This window comes from Corvus moneduloides, chromosome 15 (genome assembly GCF_009650955.1).
Source record: "Corvus moneduloides isolate bCorMon1 chromosome 15, bCorMon1.pri, whole genome shotgun sequence".
NCBI classification, from domain to species: Eukaryota; Metazoa; Chordata; class Aves; order Passeriformes; family Corvidae; genus Corvus; species Corvus moneduloides.
Window position 1 is genome coordinate 5,774,345 of NC_045490.1, and position 10,656 is coordinate 5,785,000.

The 10,656-nt window shown below is 45.6% G+C and overlaps 1 protein-coding gene across 2 annotated transcripts in view; it reads right to left on the reverse strand.

Annotated features, from left to right (window-relative positions):
- Positions 1 to 624: 624 nt before the first annotated feature.
- The window catches only part of GRIA1 (glutamate ionotropic receptor AMPA type subunit 1), a 120,018-nt gene continuing 109,986 nt past the window's right edge, over positions 625 to 10,656 (reverse strand). For both annotated transcript variants that reach the window (XM_032124704.1, XM_032124703.1), the window contains exons 15-16: positions 6,244 to 6,378; positions 625 to 3,929 (exon numbers count right to left, since the gene is read on the reverse strand). In XM_032124704.1, coding sequence (XP_031980595.1) covers positions 3,741 to 3,929; positions 6,244 to 6,378 — 324 coding nt within the window. In that variant the 3' untranslated portion in view covers positions 625 to 3,740. The remainder of the gene's footprint in view (positions 3,930 to 6,243; positions 6,379 to 10,656) is intronic.

Below are 10,656 nucleotides of genomic sequence, written 5' to 3' on the forward strand. Positions count from 1 at the left end.
TATATTTAAAACTTACCAGTGGGTAAAACACCGCTTGTGGATGCTGGAGATCTTGGTTCTCTAACCTTGGCCCTGTGGGATGCCTGGTCAAAAGGCACTTCTGTGCCTTTGCACTTGCTTTGCCTTTGCACTTGCTTTCCCAAATGATAACTGGGAATGAGGATACGGGAAGGGACGTCCTTTCACCTCTGTGACACCAAGTGCTCCACAAGAGCATGACATTAATGGGTGTAGTTTACCTCAGTAGCTGTCAGTATTTGGATAAGTGTCCTACACCCTTTAATTCCTCCTCTCCTTCCCCCTTCAGCAGGCTTTTAGATGAGGAAGTTAACAGGTCAATTGTGTGAAAACTGAGTGAGAAGCATCCTAAATGTCCAAGCCTCTGAAACAGCATGGGAGCTCCTAGGAAAGCTGATCCTGGTAGGGATTTTTGGACCAGTGCTGGTTCTGAGTTTTCTCTGAGCTGGCCACGTCTTCTCTCTCTGTAAAAACAAGCTAAAATCGTCTAATAGCCTGCCTCAAAAAATAACCCCACAAGACTCCAAACAAAGCAAAATCATTAATTTTGAACCCAATGAATATTTAGTTTCCTGACTCTTGGGTAAATATTAGATAGATTCCCAATTTCAACCTGAAGCAGTTTATTCAGCTGCTGTTCACAAGTCAGACACAGCAATAATCAAAGAAATCTCTTTTGATTCAGGTTGGGTAATATTGCCTGAGGGGTAACATAATTTTCATTTCCACACATCCAGCACTGGCACAAAACGGCATGGACAGGTATGAGAAATGGATCATGGATCCTTGGTTCTAAAATTCCAGCTGATAGTTTCCTTTTTTTTTGTGTAAATAATAATTACTAATAAAAATGTTGCTTGAAAAAAAGAGAATGTGAAAAGAAAAACACCATTGCATTTGATAAAGCAAAATCCTTTGCAGTACTGCCAAAAGAAAAAAAAAAAATAAAAGAAAGAAAGAAAAACCAAAAGAGAGTTAAAACAAATACAGCTGTTAAATAAAAGATCCAGGTACCAAAGAGCAAAATTTAATGAAAGCCAAAACTGTTAAATATGGAATCCTTTAGAGAAAAAATGTCAATGTCTTTAAGAGTTTTACCATTACTCTATTTTTAAGAAAAGTGTAGTAAAAATACATATTACAAGTTTACATTTTCCACGCTTTTGTCCTATTCATCTTTTTTTTTCTTTTTTTTTTTTTTTTGTAACCCCTCCGCTGATCAAAAGTCTTTGACAGCTGCATCTCCTATCTTCATGTCACAGGTGGCCAGTCCTAGCACTGCTCTTCTGCTCACGAGACTGTCCAGCTGCTGTGACCTGCTGCCACGGGGTCCTGTTCCTGGAGAAGGATGGGGCACTGGTGGGTATCAGCAGCCTGTTCCCACCACACTGGCCTGGGACATGACAAGAGCTGGGTCAGGAGACTCATCTGAGGGCTCTGGGCATGGAAACAGGAGCTTGTGATGGTAAGAATTCCTCCACTGTGCTAGCGTTACACAGAACTGAAGTTAAAGTAAGAAAAGCAGGTTAAAAATAATGATGAACAACAGAAACACCACCCTGAAGTGGTGTTTGGAGTGGTTGATAACAGAGTTCATGTTCAGTGATGAGAGGTGAAGATCACAATGGTTCCCAGTTGTGGAGAGGAAAACATTGGCACAAGACATGCTGTGCCAAGGCTTAGGACCTTGACTCTGACTTGCTGGTCTCCAAATTGTTGCATGACGAGTGGGTAAGTGGAGCAGATGCTTCAGACCAGGCTGGTGTTAAAGGTGGTAGATGTATTGCTCTGCACAGTCATACACTAATGGAAACTGGTATTCACACAGCTTCCAGTCTTACTTCCAGATTCTCCTCATAGACCTGTGCCAGTCATTTGCGTGCATCATTTTCTCTTCACCTGCCTCCCTTCTTTGACGGCTCCTCTCTTGCTATGTTGCAAAAAACAGAAAAGAGAAAAGAAAATGAGAAAAAGCAGCTCAGAAAGCTCCAGTAGCAGCTCAGTCCCTGGACAGATGTTTGTCCGACTCTGTGAGAACCTTTGAACTTTATTTGCCATCAGTGAGATGGAACCAGGCTAAGTGGGCTCACTGTAGCCCCTGCTCCACAGATCTTCTCCCTCACCAGATGTTCCCCTGGGAATCCTTCACTTGAGGATATCACACTCCTGAGGTGCCTCAGGCCCACCAGGGTGGGAAGCATTTGTCTGTCCATGACAGAGATTCACAGAATGAACCTTTTGTGCAGTTCTGGGAAACCATTCCTGCCCGCTTGATCTCCAGGCCTGTGCTTGGACCCCCAGCTGGCTGTCTGGCACTGTGGGTTTCTTGCTGACCAAGTCTGGGGTCAGCAACCTGCTTTCCTGGCTTGTGGATGCTTCCCACTCTCTAAGGACACAAGTGGGAATCTGCTACGGCTGGCTTTGTACCCAGACAGGCCACAGCTTGATGGGGAGACTGAGTGTGACCAGCACTGATGCTGCTGAATGTCATGGTGGCTTGAATTAAGCTCTTGTAGGATCTCTTCCTTGGTTTGCTTCAGCAGTTCCTTCCAGGAATCCATTCTGGCCAACTATCTACAAAATGTCCCTCTTAGTTAGAAAAGAATGGCCATAAAGGGATTTCAGAGCAGAAGGGCAGGGGTGTTCCCATTGCAGCCCCATGACTTGTGGCACGTTGCGCTGGTTAATTGGCAGCTGTCTACAGCTGGATGTCTGGAGACGGTCTATTCCTGGCTTGAGGTGGTTCCCTTATGTGACCACCAGAAAGGGAGCACACACAGAAGCTAAGCAATGAAGAAATGGTTCACAATTGCTTATTAGCCCCCGATAACCTGGGCAGGAGAGTCACACGTGAGGGGAATACCACATTTACTTTCCCTCTTCAGCAGCCGACCGTGATCTTAGACCAACCCTCTGCTCCAGTCTGCCACTCTCCACTCCAGGCATGTGATTCTCCTCTTGAATGCCCACTCATCCTCTCTGGAAGAATTGCTGCTTTGTCCTCACGCTACCTGGGGTTTCCAAACTCACCCATGACTTTGCCCCCTGTAAAACAACCTCATGTTTTTGTTCAGCTTTCCTCCTGCATCGAGTCCTTCCTGCTGCAGGGAGAGCCGGGGGCAGCTCCATCTGCCTCGCTGCGATAGCTCCACAGCCCGAGTTCACCACAGAACGACAAAGGCAGGATCACGATGGACATAAGAGGTCAATGCTGACACCCTGCACAGAGGTCAACTTGCCACGTATCAGTTTTTCTTTTTTTGCTGTTAGTAGCTCAGACACTGTGGTTTGCATCCCAAACTAAACCAGATTGAAGGACTGAGCAGGGAAGGGGGAAAGGGCTGATGTTACCCTGACACCACAGGAATTAGTAAGAAAAAATATATATATTGCACACACTAAGACTTATTAACAACCAAGTTAAAACAAAATGGCATAGTCCTCATTAGTGTTCCAGTGGTTCTTTGATCAGGGATGGTTCACGAGTCTGTAAAATCCCATTACACTCTCCTTATTGCAGTACAGACCTGTTTCTGTTCTCCTGCCAGTGGATCTGTTTGCAAATAAAAAGGGAAATTGATTTGATTTCCTTGAGAAGATCCATCCAATTGTCCCTTCTGTCATCATCGTTTGTCTTGTTGGTGTTGGGTATGTTTTTTGGCTCTGGAGGGGTGGAGTTGGGCTGCCCCTGCTCTCACCCAGGCAATGGGTCAAAAGGCCGATTATAATCCCGTAGCTCCCAGGGACATGCCAGTGCTGTGGCTCATGCATGGGATCGTCTGCATGGATTTGGGGAAATCGTGGCTGACCACACGTCCATTTTCTCCACTGCCTCCTGCTGCAGCCGGCCTGGGAAGGGTTGATGTCCGTATGGCTTCGTTGATTGATTGCTGTGGGATTAAACAAAAACCCTTTTTAGGAAAGACGGGGGGATCTCCCCCTGTCCTTTGCAATGTTGGAGAAATTACAATATTAACCAGTATTGTCTTTCTGTCACTATTCTCCCCTTCCTTGTCTTCATTCAGGCTCTCACTTTCTGCATGTCCCCACTGCATCTGCTCTGTTCATTCACACCTCTTCTACATGCAAAATTAAATGTTTCAGCAGTATTTTGGGGTATAAAGCATCAGTGCCATATGCCAAAAATCTATTCGAACTCTACAACATAAGAACAGTCATCCTGGATCTGAGCAGAGGTATTTTACACACTTTCCCCATAGAGATGCTATTGCTACTCCAGGGCTGTTATGCACGGTGGACTCTGACTCACTGCAAACATATGTTTAACTTTCCTCATGTGAGAACTTGAGCATGTGCCTATGTTTTTGTCTACAGTGATGACTGAGGTAACCAGGAAGTGCAAGCCTAATTCAGGAAACAAAATTTCATCTTCCTGTTCCAGATACATCCGAAATGTTTGCTTTCAGAAGTCTAAGGAAACTACCTACTTAGAACAATTCAACTAAAAGATAAAGCTAATTTGGTTTCTTTGCATTCAAGCTATCTCCAAGGGCACCATCATTCTTTCTGGACTGGGGTAGTCAGGTGAAGAATTATCCATAACAGATAAATCTGGAACAGCTACTCAAAGCCAGTCAACTTGGCGCCTTGCCAGGCCTGGAACAGCCTCCTGGGCTGCTGGGATGTGCAGCTCGCCCAGGGAATCTGTAAGAACTGGCTCAGCAGAGACTGGGATCAGAGGAACACCTGAGCTACATCCCAGAGAGAGCCTGGACTCTGCTGACTGGCTTTGCATGGCAGCCACTGATGGGACAGTCAGGGACAAACTTAGAGCTGGTGTTAACATTGGGAGCATTGATTTGTTCCCATGAGATTGGTTTTAACCTGGCAAGAACACCACAAGCTGCTACTAATGTGAGTTAGAGGGTCATTTCAAGGAACACAAGGGAACCAGCACCAGGGCAGAGTCTCCTTAAGACTAGAACTATGGAACTATTGCATTCTCACACTTTTTTTTGCAGTGCATTTGTGCCATACCTGGCTTTTCAGTGGGCAGAAATTATAATCTAATCTTTGTAGTTCCATGGACACTATTTGCTCCTATTATTTTACCCCCATGCTCAAGGTACCTCTCATTGCCTGTGGAATTTCCTGAACCTCAACGGGAAAAGAGCTGTAGCACATTTTCAGTGCACTAGAAGTGTTATTATTGCTGACAAAACATCGAGCATGCTGTAAAATGATGACATAAAACCCAAAGAAGCAGTTGCTTATTTTCCTTTTGATTCTGGGTGAGTTTCAGTGAAATAAAAACCTATCTGGATTTTTTGAAACTCACTGCATGCTTCATAGGCTCATCACAAATTCCATGCTCATGGGAGGGGTCAAGATGAGGAAGACAAGGGATGTGTTACATGTCCCACTGCCTCCTTGTACACTATGATACCTGCATAAGGGATTGACAAGCTATACTTGCTCCACAGATGCTGCACAAATGTTTATCCCCAAGGCTCTCAAATCTAATCCACTCTTGACACAACACTCTGAAATTCAGGCACACCAGAATTTAGGGCTGAAACAGATCTCCTGGGCTGTAGGAAATATGCTTCTGCAAGACCATGACAGGGTGGAGTTATAAAAACCTTTACAGGAGATATTGGAGGCCAATTTCTCTCAAACAGGACCCATAATTCTGGAATTTGGAGGCCCACATCACCCATTCCAGGGCAACAATACTTTGAGCATATATTGGTATTGTCAGCCTGGAAATGGTGCCAGCAGGGTGCCAGCAAAGGGAACAACAGGATATGAATCATTACTGCGCTCCCCCAGTTTTATCTTCTGTTAAGAGCCTGGGTTTGGGGATTTTTCCATATTGCAGCAACGGCTGTATCACACCAGCCCCAGCACACTTCATCCATGCTGCACACACACTGCCATAGTCTGCCTTCATTAATTTTAAGGAATTTCAATGTGTCTCTGTTGCTGCTTGTGCTATGGCTTTGCTCTATATCTGGATTTTGAATTAGCATTCTGCCACATGTCTGATCTTGCATCAGCTCCCCATGACAGCCCACTTGACCCTCTTTCAGCTTCCTCAGATGCTCCTGTTCCTTTCTAGCAGGTTGAATGACACAGTCACTTCATTATCCCTATGTCCTGGCTTTCCACCCATGGTCTGGGCTGCATCCGTCTCTGAAGGCAGCTTTGGAGCCGGGGGAGGATCAGAGAGAAGGTGTGAAAGGCCGTGGAATGGGTTGCCACCTTCATCCGCTTTGATTCACTTCTGGACTTGTAACAAAACTCGATTAAGGCAACCAGCATGGCAAGTCCAAGCCCACCGATGAGGATATAGAAAACCCCCGCCACATTGCTGAGACTCAGCGCGCTCGTCTTGTCCTGGAAGAAAAAGGAGAAGGGAGGGAAAGGAGGGCACATGGGAAGGAGAAGAACAAAATTAATATGGAACTGCTCTGGGAATGATATCCACAATATAGCAGTACTGGCATTACATCATCTTCCTCTTTAAATGAACAAGTGACATTCCTAAGAGCATTCTTAAATTTTTAATTCAGTGTCTAGTAAATCTAACGTTTCCCTCACACAAACAAATAAACATTTTCTCAGCAATGTGACTCTTGGTAAAGGTTTGGGATCTCTGTTTTTCAATCAGCTAACTTAAATGCTTGTTTTACCCAAAATGCCTAGTTTGAATTATTGATTAAAGGAGGAAAAAAATTGGAAGTTTTCCTCCTCTGTGACATTTGCTTGTCCCTGATGTCTCGCCTGAAATAACCTGTTCTCTTGGAAATGCTCGTTCCTTCATTCCTAGATTGTTTCCCCCGCAAATTCTGTTGCTGAGCAACACATCGAAGTGGATGGGATTTTTTCTTTTTTTTTTTCTTTTCCTTTTCGATTCTGGGGTTGAGGTGACACCTGAGCTGTCCTCAGAAACTCATTTGATTTCTATGTAATAAGGCAGTTATTTCATATGCAATCAAGACCTGCTGATGCATGTCTAAGCTAATTATTTGGTTGGCAATAAATAGGGCTATTAATGAGCTGCACCTTTCAGTCAGCAGCTACATTCTGATTTTACAATTGCCTAATGAATCGTCATGGCTCTCTAGGGAAGAGACAAAGCTCAGAAAGACTCATTTTACTGCAGGAGAAACCAAGTTCCCACACCTAACCCTGATGTCACTCCATGCAGCTTTCAAAACCTTCTCCTCCACGATGACCAGGTTGAGCTGGGGTGTGAGGATAATCTGGGCAGCAACAGGATCCCAAACTGGGCTCAGCTCCATGTGCAAGGCTCCTGTTTCTAGGACAGGCTTTCTCTAGAGTGAACCAGAGTCCCCTGCTCCGTGCTTGCTGCTGCTCTGCAATATCGACTCAGTACCTATTTACCAGTAGAGATTCTCCAGGGCCAGCCCAACAGCTCAGTGCAAATCTGTTGGGGCGACCAGAGTCTGAGCAGCATTGACAGCCCTGCTCTGTGGACGTGGGAGGAAAATCACATGTGGCTTGTTTGAGATGTAGCCACACAGTTAAAGGATAACATCGATGCCTGTAGAAGCATCTGCAGCTGGTAATGAAGCCTCTGCACAGTTCTTGCTGTTCTTCTCTGCTACTCCATGGACACGTGGACTGGTGGGTGGCACAGCCTGTTCCTTGCCCCTGTAGGACAGTTGATTCACTTGCTCGGCTTGGCAGGTTTTACAAGAAGCAACCCACAGTTTTTGGGAAGGGCGGGGATTCAGGACACAGAAAAGGATATTGGAGTGACGTCGAAAGGCTCCAAACTGGAATACCAACATGAGCACGGAAGGTTTCAGTACAGGGTGGTCTGCCTGACACTGGTACAGTCTTTCAGGCAAGTACATTTTGCGAATGATCCTGTCTTTTTCTGTATTAGGGTTTGATGGCAAAAAAAGTCAACCCTCAGGCACGAAAACATCTCAATTTTCACAATTAAGAAAACCTCCTGTAACAGAAGAGAATGTAATCATTTTTTTTTTTTTTGATTAGCAGAAAAGTGGGTTCCAGTCAAGAATGCTAAAAAGATATTTTTTCTTCTATTTCTCCTTCACCTGACCCACTGCCAGTGTAAGCTGCCAAGCTTCTTCCCAGCTGGAGCTCCTGCCATGGGCTCCAGTGCCATCGGGAGCAACTTTCCGTCCTGAACCCTCTGCTGAAAGAGGTTGTTATGGGGCCATCTCTGCTGAGTTTCCATTGCTGGAAAAAACTCCACAAGTGACCTCATTTTCTGTGCTTTGCAGATTGATCACTTTGGCAAGGGACTCGCCGCTGTCACCGTGTGCTGGTGGGAAGGTTGGGGTTCTCCCTTGTATCATCTTCATGCATTGGTCAGGCTGTAGTCTTGATGCTTCCTGTGTGCTCTCTGTAATGAGAGATTTCTGCAAATATCCTCTTAATTTCTGCAGTTTCAATATTTGAAAGATTATTTATCTGGTCTTTTCTAATCTGCCTTCATGCAGTTTTTCCCCCAGGCTTGACTGTGTATTTGTTCAGCCATCTCTTCTCTGCAGATTGTTGGGTGCACTTTTAAGCACCAATTGGGAAATGCTGGGAGATTTTTAGTGGAGATACAGAAAAGCAGAGCAATTACTCTGAGGAAATTGTGTTGCAACATATCAGGTACTTTGCCTTTTTAAATTCAGTCTGAAGGAGCTGCCCCAGCTTCAGGGAGGAATAAAGACACTAAAAGGGGGCTGCCCTCCTCAGCATCCTGATCTTTTAGCCTGGCTCCTTAAAGCAATGTGGCTGATTAGCACACACTCTCTGCTCAGAGGGAAGAATGGGACAGGGATGCAGATAGAGCAGCCTGTTTATCTGTGTATTACTAATAATTGTCAGCCTGTACTTTCACCTTGATTTAACAGAAGGGTGGAAGTCTCCACAATATCAGGAACCCCAAAGCTTTGTGCAAAAGGATGACACTGCAGACAAGAGAAAACCTATTGATGCTCTCCCTCAACCAAATGGATCAGTGCAATCCATACACAGGTCTTTGACTTGCATCTATAGATCCTTAGGATATCTGTCTTCCTTGGCGCTATTGGGCATGGGAATACACAAATTTCAGGGTTTATTTGCCATGATATTTATTTCCACCCTCAGTTTGAGGTTCATGGTCCAATGAGGCACCTCCTCAGCTGGCTGCAGTGGCAGAGCAGTCTGGCAACCAGGAAAGGCTGCTGGTACTTAATTCCCACTTTCCTCCTCATGCCAGCAGCAAAACAACCAGTAAGAGAGAGGAGACGACCCAAAGCAGTTTCCTGCATCACCACTACAATTCATTTCGGGGCTGTTATGTTTTTCTTCCATTTACTTTGCAGTAGCATTATTATTGTTAATGTTATTACTCTTATTGCTGCTATTCCTGTTACTGTGACAGTTTGGGTGAACTGAAAGTTGTCTTATCCAGAAGGCAAAGGAGAGCATTGTGAGGCACAGTGGTGGGCAAAGCTGCAGGGAGGGAGAAAGCAGCCTTTCACTTCTGCTTCCCTAGTAAGGTTTCTCCCAAGGAGCCAAAGGCAGATTCCTGGGGCACTGAGGAATGCTGAACTGCAGGAGCACGGCTGATGGCACAGCCTGCTACCATGAGCAGGCTGAGAAGTGAAACTGCTCCTGTGGTGATGCTTGACTTCTTGCTCATCCTTCCTTTAATATTGTTTTTCTTCCTTCCCTCTCCCCACAGGATGTGCAGAGATGTTCTCTGGGCAGGAGTGACATCTCTTTTCTCCCATCAGCTGCAGGACCAGGCCCTGAGTGCCCCACTGAGGCTCTGCTTGCTGTTTCCATGTGTGATCCTGCCCTAGTAATGCTCATAATAACAAAAAGTCCCAAATTATTCTATCTGCTTGAAAGGACATTCCCCTCCTCTCTGCTCAGACTCTGTGACACCAGACGCTCTCCTGCAGAGCTGCCCATCACCGAACCAGCTTGTTAGTGGGAGTGTAAATGTCACTGCTCATCTCCCTCAGCAGCAGAGCCCTGACGTGGGGGGAAGATTGGCAGGTGAAAAGAGAAAGAAAAACCCATCTTCCCAAGAGAAAAACCCATCTTCCCAGCCTTGTTGCTGCAGCAACCCGGCACCTTCCCGTCTGTTACTCTCAAACATGGCACCGTGTCCATCATCCCCTTTGTCATTATTTAATCCTTGTTGGCTGACAGGCATTAGGGCCAAATTTTCCCAGTTTCCCAGCAGGGCTGGTCCCTTCTGTCACCCTGCATGAGCAGAGCCCATTGGCAGCACAGGGCGATGGCACCTTAAGTAGTTGCAGTCTCCAGAAGATGAACTGTCCTTAGAGCAGGTGGCAGCTCCAGGGGTTGAGCTTTTACCCCAAAAGCTGGGCAGAATTTAGTGGGATACAGCCTGAAGCTCAGCAGTGAAGGACATAGCACTGCCCATTGTCTCAGAGTGCTGCCAGGGGATGTGCAGGAGCACATGGATGGCTGGGGAGGAGGCTGCTCAGCGTAAGACACCTTTGATTTGAGAACCTGCCAGTTCCCTGCAAAACCAGGGCAAGGCACTTCAGGATTTGTTCCTTTTCTTTTTTATTTTTTTAACAAAAACAAAATTCCTGCACTGGAGAAGAGGATTGGGAAATGCGTGTCTTTGATAAAAGTCTTTTAATTGCATGAAGTGAC